Genomic DNA, 11,260 nt, shown 5'->3' on the forward strand with positions numbered 1-11,260 from the left:
AATGAGCAAAGCGGTGATTAAATTTGGCGCCAATAATGCTGATTGGTCGTGGCCGGCGTCCGCGACCAATCAGGAGAGCGTTGTTTACATTTGGCGCCAATAATGCTGATTGTTGCGGCCGGCGACTGCGACCAATCAGCAAAGCGGTGTTTAAATTTGGCGCCAATAATGCTGATTGGTCGCGGCCTGCGACCGCGACCAATCAGCAGAGCGGTGTTTAAATTTGGCGCCAATAATGCTGATTGGTCGCGGCCGGCGACCGCGACCAATCGGCAAAGCAGTGTTTAAATTTGGCGCCCGTAATGCTGATTGATCGCAGCCGGCGGCCACGACCAATCAGCAGAGCTTTGTTAAATTTGCCGCCAATCTCGCTGATTGGTCACGGCCGGCAGCCGCGACCAATCAGCAGAGCGTTGTTTAAATTTTGTGCCAATCTCGCTGATTGGTTGCAGCTGGCGGCCGCGACCAATCAGCAGAGCGGTGTATAAATTTGGCACCAAAATCGCTGATTGGTCGCAGCTGGTGGCCTCGACCAATCAGCAGAGCGGTGTTTAAATTTGGCACCAATCTCGCTGATTGGTCACGGCTGGCGGCCGCGATGAATTAGCAGAGCAGTGTTTAAATTTGGCACCAATCTAGCTGATTGGTCGCGGCTGGCGGCCGCGACCAATCAGCAGAGCGTTGTTTAAGTTTGGCGCCAAAATCGCTGATTGGTCGCGGCAGGAGGCTGCGACCAATCAGCGTCGTATTAGTGAGGATCGGGGAGCGGTGCTGCTTGTGCGACTACTTCCGCTGCGAGAAGCCGGGAGATGAGCGGCTGCTTGCAGCAGAAGTATCCCGACCAGCAACGCCGCTCCCCGGTCCTCCGTTCACACTTGCTGTCGGGAGATCAGCGGATCAAGCCGCTGATCTGCCGACGTTAGCCGCATGGAGGTCAGCGGCGCCGCCTGTCGGGGTACTTGTGCTGCCAGCAGCGGGGAGATGAGCGGCTAGTGCTGGTCATCTCCCTGCTGCATCGCCGCTGACCTCTATCCGGCAGATGGGCCGCTAACGGCCGCCATCTTTTTCTGATTTCCCGCGTCGCTGATTGGCCGCAGCCGGACCAATGAGCGACGCAGGATTTCCTGGACAGACAGACAGACAGACAAAGACAGACAGAAAGACAGACAGACAGACGGGATAAGACGATTATATATATAGATATATACTGTATACATATATATAATTTTTTTTTTATTATTATTATTTACACATACATAAAATATGTTTAACTTTTCTTGAAGCCACTGCCTTAATAAATATGTTTTCAACTTCTTTAAAACTTTAGGGAGCCAATTTGCTTGCCAAGTTGGATGTTAAAGGAGGAAATCTCAAGACGTCGGTGTCACTGCAAGGGTATGATATGGTGTCATCTGTTTTCTGGTGTGAATGACTCCAGTTATTTATTTCACTAATGCAGTCATTTATGTATTTATGCTTTATAAATTCATTTTGATAAGCATTTCTGTGTTTCATTATAGAGATCTTAATCTGGTAATGAAGTCTTCTTCTTTTGGAAAATGCAATGTAAGTCAGTGTGCTCTACTTGGTTAATAAAAAGACTAACCTTTTGGTATATGACTGGCTATATATAAGTTTAAAGTCAGACCTTATTCCATGGACTTGTGGACTTGTACCCCTGTGTATGTTCATGACTTGTATGATGATAGTAGTGTGAACAGAGACTAAGACAATAAAGTGGACAAATGAACAATGTAAGGGCTTGTGCAGATGAGCCCATGAATGGACATGTGCTATCTAATCTAATTTGTGACCAGATAGCACATTGACTCATGTTATTCAGTAATGCTGTTCAGACTAGTGTCCATGAGAAAACAAATCACAATATGCACTATTCTCTTCTGAGCCTCGGATGAGACTTGTCCATTCAAGTCAATGGGTGTTATATTTACGGATCCATTTCCACTTTTAATCTTGGAAACTGTATGTGATAATACATTTTTTAATGTAGATTTATGAAAATGGATAGTATACTGGTCACCCTTAGATGTCACATGGACATTTAAAATGGACACAGATGAAAATTGCTGGAGTTTTCTGTATGAAACTTGTATGATTTTTCATACGCTCAACTGTCCCTGGTCTTAATAAGCCAATAATCTGCAAACAAACACTCTAACAAATGCTCGTTCTCAATTATTGTCTTATCTAAATAAGCCTTAATAGTTCGAAGTGGTTGTCTCATCTTCTTAAGTGTGTAAGCTCTTGTAAAAACAACCAATTTTGTATTTTATCTTTTAATAATTTTATAGTTTTCTGCAGTGTATCAGTGACTAATAAGCAAGGAGTGCAGTGCTTACAAGCTCTTTGCTAGAAAGCATCAAAGCACTGTGCTGAAGCTGGCAGGGTCACTGAATCTGGTCACTTTCAGTGCAACTGCACTCCTGTGATGCTGCAGAAACAGAGATACCTCTGCAAACAGCATCAAAGACAGCAGTTAGCGCTAGTGCAGTGTTTCCCAAACCCTGTCCTCACGGACCCCAACGCATCGTGTTTTCAGGATCTCCTTAGTATTGCACAGGCGAGAGAACCTGTGGAAGTTTCTGATGCCTTAATAATAATCCTGGGCAATACTAAGGAAATCCTGAAAACATGATGTGTGGGGGGCCGTGAGGACTGGAGTTTGGGAAACACTGCGCTAGTGGATCAGCCATGCCGCTAGTCTGAACTGTCTGTCATCAGGAGAGCACGTTTCCCTGGCAAGCAGGAGGCAAAAAAACAGTGCACTACTGAAGAATGAAAATGCAAGAAACCCTTTAACCCCTTTACCCCCGAAGGTTGTTTGCACGTTAATGACCAGGCCAATTTTTAAAATTCTGACCACTGTCACTTTATGACATAATTACTCTGGAACGCTTCAACGGATCCCACTGATTCTGAGATTGTTTTTTCGTGATATATTGTACTTCATGATTGTGGTAAAATTTCTTTGATATCACTTGCGATTATTTGTGAAAAAATTGGAAAATGGGCAAAAATTTTGAAAATTTCTCAATTTTCAAACTTTCAATTTTCATAGTCTTAAATCAGAGAGATATGTCACACAAAATAGTTAATAAATAACATTTCCCACATGTATATGACTCGCCCCCTGGGCCGTGGGGCACTCGGAACCGGCCTTCAGGGCAACGCTGGGAGTAATAGTGGCGACCCGGTTCCGTGGCTCAGGGTGGTCAGACCAGTGGTAGTCTGCTATGTGCTGTAGGTAATGTCCGACTACGCCACCCGTGGATTGCTGCTATTATGAACCGCCGCTGCAAGGCAGACCGCTGAGGCTGATGGTGTATGCAGCTGAGGTAGTGTAACTCCCCACGGGAAGAGTGCAGCCCCAGGGCAGTGTAGTTGATGATGAGGGTGATGGTGCAGGACGTCCCAGTACCGTTAGTGCTGGCGAAGTAAAAAAGCATAAAGACAACGTGTTGCAGTCCAGGGTCTTTTACTCACAGTTAGTATATTCCCAGTCACTTCTGTCAGCAATGACCGCCCGAGCCGTGCTGCGTCCACCAGGTGAGGTGCTCGGTCAACCCCCAGGCAGTTCAGGAATATGGCACAGGACTCCCTTCTATCCTTTCTCTGGCCTGCCCCACCAGTGACCAACTTCTGTCCAGCTGCCGCGGATCTGCGCGGGTAAACGTGGGCCCCGTTCCCTGCTGTCCTATATGGTGCCTTCCTAGCAGGTTTGGTGAGGTGTCGCACCAATAAATGATCACGACCTCCGGTCTTTGGCTGAGGGTAGTTTCTCCACCACCAACTTGGGATCCGGTACCCTTAATCTGCCTGACCCTTCACCCGTTATTTTCATGGGCTCCGTTGAGCTGTCCCCCGGAAATGGGGTGTGTGTGATGCATGCAGCTAACTGAGCCCTGGTCCATACTCCATCCTTACCCGGGAGTGGAATACCACACCTCTGGCAGAGGTGCAATACCCCTGTAGCGGCCGAACCCTCGGGGCGCTACATTCCCCCCTGGTAAACCACAGCACATCCTCGGGCTGGAAAAGAGTAAAGACATTTTGATTACTAGACATGCACAACTTTTTCAATAACTTTTCACTTTAGAAAACGGACGACATTGTTCAATTCCCTTTTTGGGAAACACTTTTCTTTGTCACTGTTAATACTACCGGAACTCTTTTGTCATATAAAACATTCTATAAAACATTTGCATTATCACCTAGCAGCATATAAAATTCTTTGTATAAAACATTTTTAGGCTCTTAGGGTCCCTTCTGCCTTCTTGTTTCTGAGCCCTTCTACACTTTGGGTACTTCTCTTTCTTTGCTATTCCTTTCTGTTCCTTTCTGTTTCTGTTCCTTTCTGTTTCTGTTCCTTTCCCCTGGTTCCGGCCTTCACCCTAGGCCTGCCTCGTGGAGCTGGGCTGAGGCTGAGCCACAGCTCCCTGTCACATCTCCACTCTGCTTCTTCTCTGACTGAACGACCCAGAACTAAGATGGTGCCCACCTTATATACCTTCCCCTAGTGTGTGAGCTCAGGTGACCAGCAACCAATGAGCTCCTACCTATGCTACAGAAACCGTCCCCTTCTGCTCCTACATCACTGGGTTTTCCTCCCCCCTCCCCACTCCAGCCAGGGACATGGTCTGTCGTGCCTGCATTACTATATATAAATGGGAGCACCGTTGAGCTGTCCCCCGGAAATGGGGTGTGTGTGATGCATGCAGCTAACTGAGCCCTGGTCCATACTCCATCCTTACCCGGGAGTGGAATACCACACCTCTGGCAGAGGTGCAATACCCCTGTAGCGGCCGAACCCTCGGGGCACTACATTCCCCCCTGGTAAACCACAGCACGTCCTCGGGCTGGAAAAGAGTAAAGACATTTTGATTACTAGACATGCACAACTTTTTCAATAACTTTTCACATTAGAAAACGGACGACATTGTTCAATTCCCTTTATGGGAAACACTTTTCTTTATCACTGTTAATACTACCGGAACTCTTTTGTCATATAAAACATTCTATAAAACATTTGCATTATCACCTAGCAGCATATAAAATTCTTTATATAAAACATTTTTAGGCTCTTAGGGTTCCTTCTGCCTTCTTGTTTCTGAGCCCTTCTACACTTTGGGTACTTCTCTTTCTTTGCTATTCCTTTCTGTTCCTTTCTGTTTCTGTTCCTTTCTGTTTCTGTTCCTTTCCCCTGGCTCCGGCCTTCACCCTAGGCCTGCCTCGTGGAGCTGGGCTGAGGCTGAGCCACAGCTCCCTGTCACATCTCCACTCTGCTTCTTCTCTGACTGAACGACCCAGAACTAAGATGGTGCCCACCTTATATACCTTCCCCTAGTGTGTGAGCTCAGGTGACCAGCAACCAATGAGCTCCTACCTATGCTACAGAAACCGTCCCCTTCTGCTCCTACATCACTGGGTTTTCCTCCCCCCTCCCCACTCCAGCCAGGGACATGGTCTGTCGTGCCTGCATTACTATATATAAATGGGAGCACTGTTGAGCTGTCCCCCGGAAATGGGGTGTGTGTGATGCATGCAGCTAACTGAGCCCTGGTCCATACTCCATCCTTACCCGGGAGTGGAATACCACACCTCTGGCAGAGGTGCAATACCCCTGTAGCGGCCGAACCCTCGGGGCGCTACATTCCCCCCTGGTAAACCACAGCACGTCCTCGGGCTGGAAAAGAGTAAAGACATTTTGATTACTAGACATGCACAACTTTTTCAATAACTTTTCACATTAGAAAACGGACGACATTGTTCAATTCCCTTTATGGGAAACACTTTTCTTTGTCACTGTTAATACTACCGGAACTCTTTTGTCATATAAAACATTGTATAAAACATTTGCATTATCACCTAGCAGCATATAAAACTCTTTATATAAAACATTTTTAAGTAAGATATATTCTTGTGTACTGGCCGTGGTGCAACTTGCGACCAGGTGTTCTTTCTTCTTAAAGGTGCAACAGTCCAGCAAATTTGTCTTGAGGTAGACGTTGCAGTCTTTTTATAAAACCAGTAGGGGGCGCTTTAGGAAGCGCAACTATTTACAGGGACGGCCGCTCTTAGTCCTCGGCCAGTTTAAGAAGGTGATGGCTGCTCTCAGTCCTCAGCCACGTAACTTAGGGGGTGGGGCAACTTTTTATCAGTTCTATATCAGTCTCAATGGGGACCACACTCTCAGTGGAAACAGTCCCACAACAGTTCCTTTTACCCTGATGGGTAACTATATACAGTCACACTCTACCGTTTACTGGTAACGGTGTCCTCCTGATGCGCCTTGCTCCTCCTGGTCATCTTCAGGCCCGTCCGGGCCCTCTTGGTACTCTGGATCTGAGTAGTGCTGTTCCTCCTCCTCTACTACTCTATGGACGTGGAGGGCGTACCACTCCTTCATGCCCTGGTGTCGGGAGTAGGACACCACGTCGCCAGGATACAGATCCCGCCCTCGATGACCTTCTGGCAGGTGGCTCTCGACGTCCCTCCGGGTCACAAAGACGTCGCTGATGGTCCCAGGATCCTTGATGAAGCCCCAGCCACGCTCCATTTGGAACTTCACCACGGTCCCGGTGACTCTGGGACCGCTGGCGGCTCGGGGTTTCTGTCGGGCTCTCCTTTTCTGCTCCACACTTTGCACCTGGAGCCGCTCTTGCCGGACACGCCGTTCCCGCCGCTCTCTCTCAAACATCTCCAACTGTTGACGGCAGGACTCTCGTCGACGGGCTGCGTCAGCCCGGGTTTCTTGGGTGAACCCCATCAGATTTTCTCCGGTGGGGTCCCATTCAAACTGGGTATCCTCGAGCGGGGGCTGGTCAACGTCCCTGGGCTCCGGAACCGGTATCAGGGGTTCAGGTGCGGCTCCGGCCTCCGCAGACAGGCTCCTCTGGAGGCGGGGGTTGACATACTCGGGCGGCCAGATGAAGGGCTGCCCGTCTGGTCCGGTGTGCTGGGCGAACAAGTCCGCACCCAGGGGCTGTATGGAAGGGGGCACTGGTGGGGGAGCGGCGCCCGGGGGCACTTGGCCTTGGAACCAGGCTGGTGGTCGTCTTCCAGTCATGCCCAGGAGTGGCACAGCCGAGGCAAGGGGCGCTGGCGGGGTAGTGGTGCCCAGAAGTCCTAGGCCTTGCGTCCCGGCCTGTGGCGTCTGTTTCTTTATCGCGCCTGGGGTTAAAGGGCACGGCGCAGGGCGGAGCATGACAACAGCGCCTGCAGCCTGAGGCCTAGATAGTAGCGGCGGAGGCGTGGTGACAGGTACGGTCCCCGGGGTTTCGGGCCTCGCAACGGGAGGCTGAGGCAGGCTCGCGGCTTCAGTGCTGGGGGTGGTGACGTCCCCGTTACCTGCCTCGGTCGTTGCAGCCTCCTCCGCGGTGTCGTCCCCGGACTCCGATCCTCCTTCACCGTCCTCGGAGGCAGGTCCCATTTTTTTAGGGACCACATCACATTTGAAGCCAATTTGAGGGGCCTTTATGACAGAAAATACCCAAAAGTGACACCATTCTAAAAACTGCACCCTTCAAGGTGCTCAAAACCACATTCAAGAAGTGTATTAACTAGTGATGAGCGAACCCGTCACTGTTCTGGTAATATAGCCGAACACAGAACAGTTTTTTAAAAGTTCGGGTTCGAGTACCAGAATAGTATCCGAACCCGAGCACGGACCCCATTCATTTGAATGGGGGACCCGAACTCACCTGGTTTCCCACACTGTCATTTGCATGACAGCGGAGGAAACACAGGCTCTGATCAACAGCAATTTCTTTACCACGATTAGAGCGCTGTGGCAGTGACCCGCGGTAAAAAGCTTACAGTGGGTCATAGCCGCCGGCTGATGGTACTACTACCACCAGCAGCCGGCGCCTCATGCCATTGGAAACAGCGAGCACAGGCGCCGCTGGATGGGACTAATATTCATGGACCCTTCCTAGGCTATTAGTATCAGCCCCCAGCTGTCTGCATAGCCTTTGCTAGATGTTAAAATAAGGGGACCCCATGTCATTTTTTTTTTGAGGTCCCCCATTTTAATAGCCAGTAAAGGCTATGTATACAGCTGGGGGTTGATATTAATAGCCTGGGACGCTCCATGGGTATTACCCCCTTCCCAGGCTAAAAACACCTGTCAGCATGATGCCACAGCGCTCTGATCGCGGTAATACAATTACCACGGATTAGAGGCTGTGTTTCCTGTGCTGTCATGCAAGTGAGGAAGTCCGGGGTCAGGGACCGAACAGTAGATGTTCGGTATGGACGCTGAACTTTACTGTTCGGGTTCACCCAACACTATTATTAACCCTTCAGGTGCTTCACAGGAATTTATGGAATGTGGAAGAAAACAATGAACATTTAACTTTTTTTCACATTTTTTTTTATTTTTGCAAGGATAATAGGAAAAAAGGGACCCCAAAGTTTGTTGTGCAATTTCTCCTGAGCACTCCGATACCCCATATGTAGGGGAAAACCACTGTTTTGGCGCACGGCAGGGTTCTGAAAGGAAGGAGCGCTATTTGACTTTTTGAATGTAAAATTTGCTTGAATAATTAGCGGACACCATGTTGCGTTTTGGGAGCCCCTGATGTGCCTAAACAGTGGAAACCCCCAACAAGTGACCCCGTTTTGGAAACTAGACCCCGCAAAGATTTTATCAAAGGGTAAATTGAACATTTTGAACCCAGAGGTATGATACAGAATTTGATAACATTAGGTCAACATATTGAATAAGTTGTTATTAGTCTTGAGCGCAAGTGCTCGCTACTTGAGTTTGCATCGGGTACTCGGGTATGTACCAAGTATCGCGAGTGCTCGAGTGACATGCTCGAGTCCTTGCCCCGCGTGTTTCACGGTTGTTGGACACTCAAAAAAAACATGCGGGAATCGCTCGTGTATGGCAGGCAATCCCCGAGAGTGTTTTTTTAGTCAGCCCTGCAGACACAAGTTAGTTTGACCATGCTCTGCGCATGATCAAACTAACTTGCTGGTTTCTGGTGACCCGGATGTCACCATTGCCGGGTCACCATGGCAATGATCGGGACTCCATCCTGACAGCATGTGGTCTCCGATCCAAGAGCAGAGTGGCTTTTGTCCCTCTGCTCACATGCAGAATTTAAGAGGTTAAAGTGCTGGGAGCAGTGCCGGCATTGCTCCTGGCACTGAGTGTCGGGTTGTCAGCTGTCAGAATCAGCTGACACCCCGTGGTGTTCACTCCTGCACAGCCTCCGTGCGGGCACGATTGCCTGTGCGTAATAATACATACCTGGCCATAAGGCCCAAGGCACAGGGACGTATTATTACGCACAATGTCAGAAAGGGGTTAGTTAATATAAGAAATGTAGAGTAGACGAAGTTTATGCTTTCCAAGTTCATAGCCTTTGAGACACTTTTCAGTTAAAGGGGTTGTCCACTTCTCAGACAGCCCCAGGAGAAGTGAGATCCCCAGATGCCATCTCACTTTCTCTGGATGTAAATTATGTCTGAAGGAGGGGAGAGTGAAGCCAGAACTGATTAAGCCATGAGAGCCCTGCAGCCAATGTCACACAAGCCAAGGGAGCCCCAGTGCTGACACTGATGGCATGGCACCAGAATTGAGTATAAGTGTTATTATTTTACTGGAGGGAAACATAGGCATTCAGAAGGGGTTGTTGGAGTAGTGGACATCCCCTTTAATCACACAAAGCAGCATTCTCCTTAATGTCAGTAGTAACAGTTGGGGATCTGAACACCCAAATACACAGCTATCAAAACTTTTGGCATGTCACCATAATACTTCAAAAGTTTTATGAAGCTGCAATTACACTTCAAGTGGGTTTATTCATTTTTGGCCAGTTATGGAACGTGCTTTATGAAAAAGTGAGCAAGATATAGGCAACCCTGAATATGTTATACTATTTCTAATATATCTTTATGCTTCTACCATAGCCTTCCCTGCTGGCTGGATACATGCATACAGTGTTTGAGAAGGCCTACCTTCTTCAGATTAATAGTAAGTAATGTTTCTTCAACAGCGCTCACTGTCCATGATGGTGTCAGTAACGAGATGGAAAGTCCACTCCGTCTAATGAGTAGAAATGGGCATATCGACTACTCCTTGTAACAGAAAAATACATTTAGAAGGGCATTCTCAAAATTTTATTTGATTAAATCAATGTAATGTATGGCTGAAAAAATGTTCTTAAGAAATTAAAATGTACAGTAATGATAAAAGAAGTAGGCGGGTAATTATAATATATAAAACTTGTGCAGCATTGCTAGGTGCAAAACTGCGGCCCCCTTCAGTAAGCTGCTTAATGTTTACCTTTTACTCTAATTTTTTTTTTTAAAATTTGCAGATTAAAAGATTAAAAATAAATATCCTTCATTTTGCAGAGGACCTGAGTGTTGGAGTAGCTCTGCCATCGCTACCTAATGTGCAGTTTATCCATGAAGTTATGGAGGTCAAGGAAGTAAGTATTATAGTTTATTCCGAAGCATCTACCCATTATAGCCATGTTATTAGATTGTGTTTGGCATGAGCTAATGATCTGGTCATTTCTATAAAATAACAGGGTATGCTACATTTTTTCTGGATAAATACACTAGTCCTGCTCTAGTCCTACCTGTGAATGGCTCCTGGTCACTGAAATGTGTGAAATGCCAGATTGGGCCTGCGCCCAATGTTGTCTGATGCATGCTGTTAGATGACAGTAGTAATTACAGATCCAAATTGTCTGAATACATACACGATAATGCATGTGGTAAGGCAAGGAAAGCACCTAAAGTCTATGGCCAAGTCAGATACTGATTATACATAGGTTTATTTCTTCTGGAATAATTATGTTTTATTACATTCGTCACTATTAACCATTTCCATTATTTTCCTGTCTCACAGGATTACGCTGTTATGTCATGTGATCTTCAATATGTGAAGTAACCCAGACAAATAATCGACTCTGAAGAAAACATTTAACATATATATCAATGAAAGTGACAATAGATATCATGTAAAAAAATGTCCCACCCTAATAAAGATTGTGCTGTATGACTTTTGCTGTATTATAATCTTATACTTATTTGTGAGTCATAATTTAAAGAGACCGTGTCAGCACGATTTTGTAATGTAAAGTAAAGACATGGCTGCAATGGCGCTGTAATTCTGATTACATTGATAGCTTTGGTGAAGAAATCTGCTTTGTTGTTCTTCTTTAATCCCCACTTGAAGTTTTCTGCTAATTAGATTTTGCTGTACAGGGGCTGGACTGTA

At 47.0% G+C, this 11,260-nt stretch overlaps 1 protein-coding gene across 1 annotated transcript in view; it reads left to right on the plus strand.

Annotated features, from left to right (window-relative positions):
- The window catches only part of LOC141272789 (BPI fold-containing family B member 2-like), a 34,739-nt gene extending 23,698 nt beyond the window's left edge, over positions 1-11,041 (plus strand). The window contains exons 12-16 of the mRNA XM_073683856.1: positions 1,328-1,395; positions 1,521-1,566; positions 9,940-10,003; positions 10,387-10,463; positions 10,889-11,041. Coding sequence (XP_073539957.1) covers positions 1,328-1,395; positions 1,521-1,566; positions 9,940-10,003; positions 10,387-10,463; positions 10,889-10,930 — 297 coding nt within the window. The 3' untranslated portion in view covers positions 10,931-11,041. The remainder of the gene's footprint in view (positions 1-1,327; positions 1,396-1,520; positions 1,567-9,939; positions 10,004-10,386; positions 10,464-10,888) is intronic.
- Positions 11,042-11,260: the final 219 nt, after the last annotated feature.

This window comes from Phyllobates terribilis, unplaced genomic scaffold (genome assembly GCF_046119375.1).
Source record: "Phyllobates terribilis strain yellow unplaced genomic scaffold, ASM4611937v1 Scaffold_5__5_contigs__length_657084704, whole genome shotgun sequence".
NCBI classification, from domain to species: Eukaryota; Metazoa; Chordata; class Amphibia; order Anura; family Dendrobatidae; genus Phyllobates; species Phyllobates terribilis.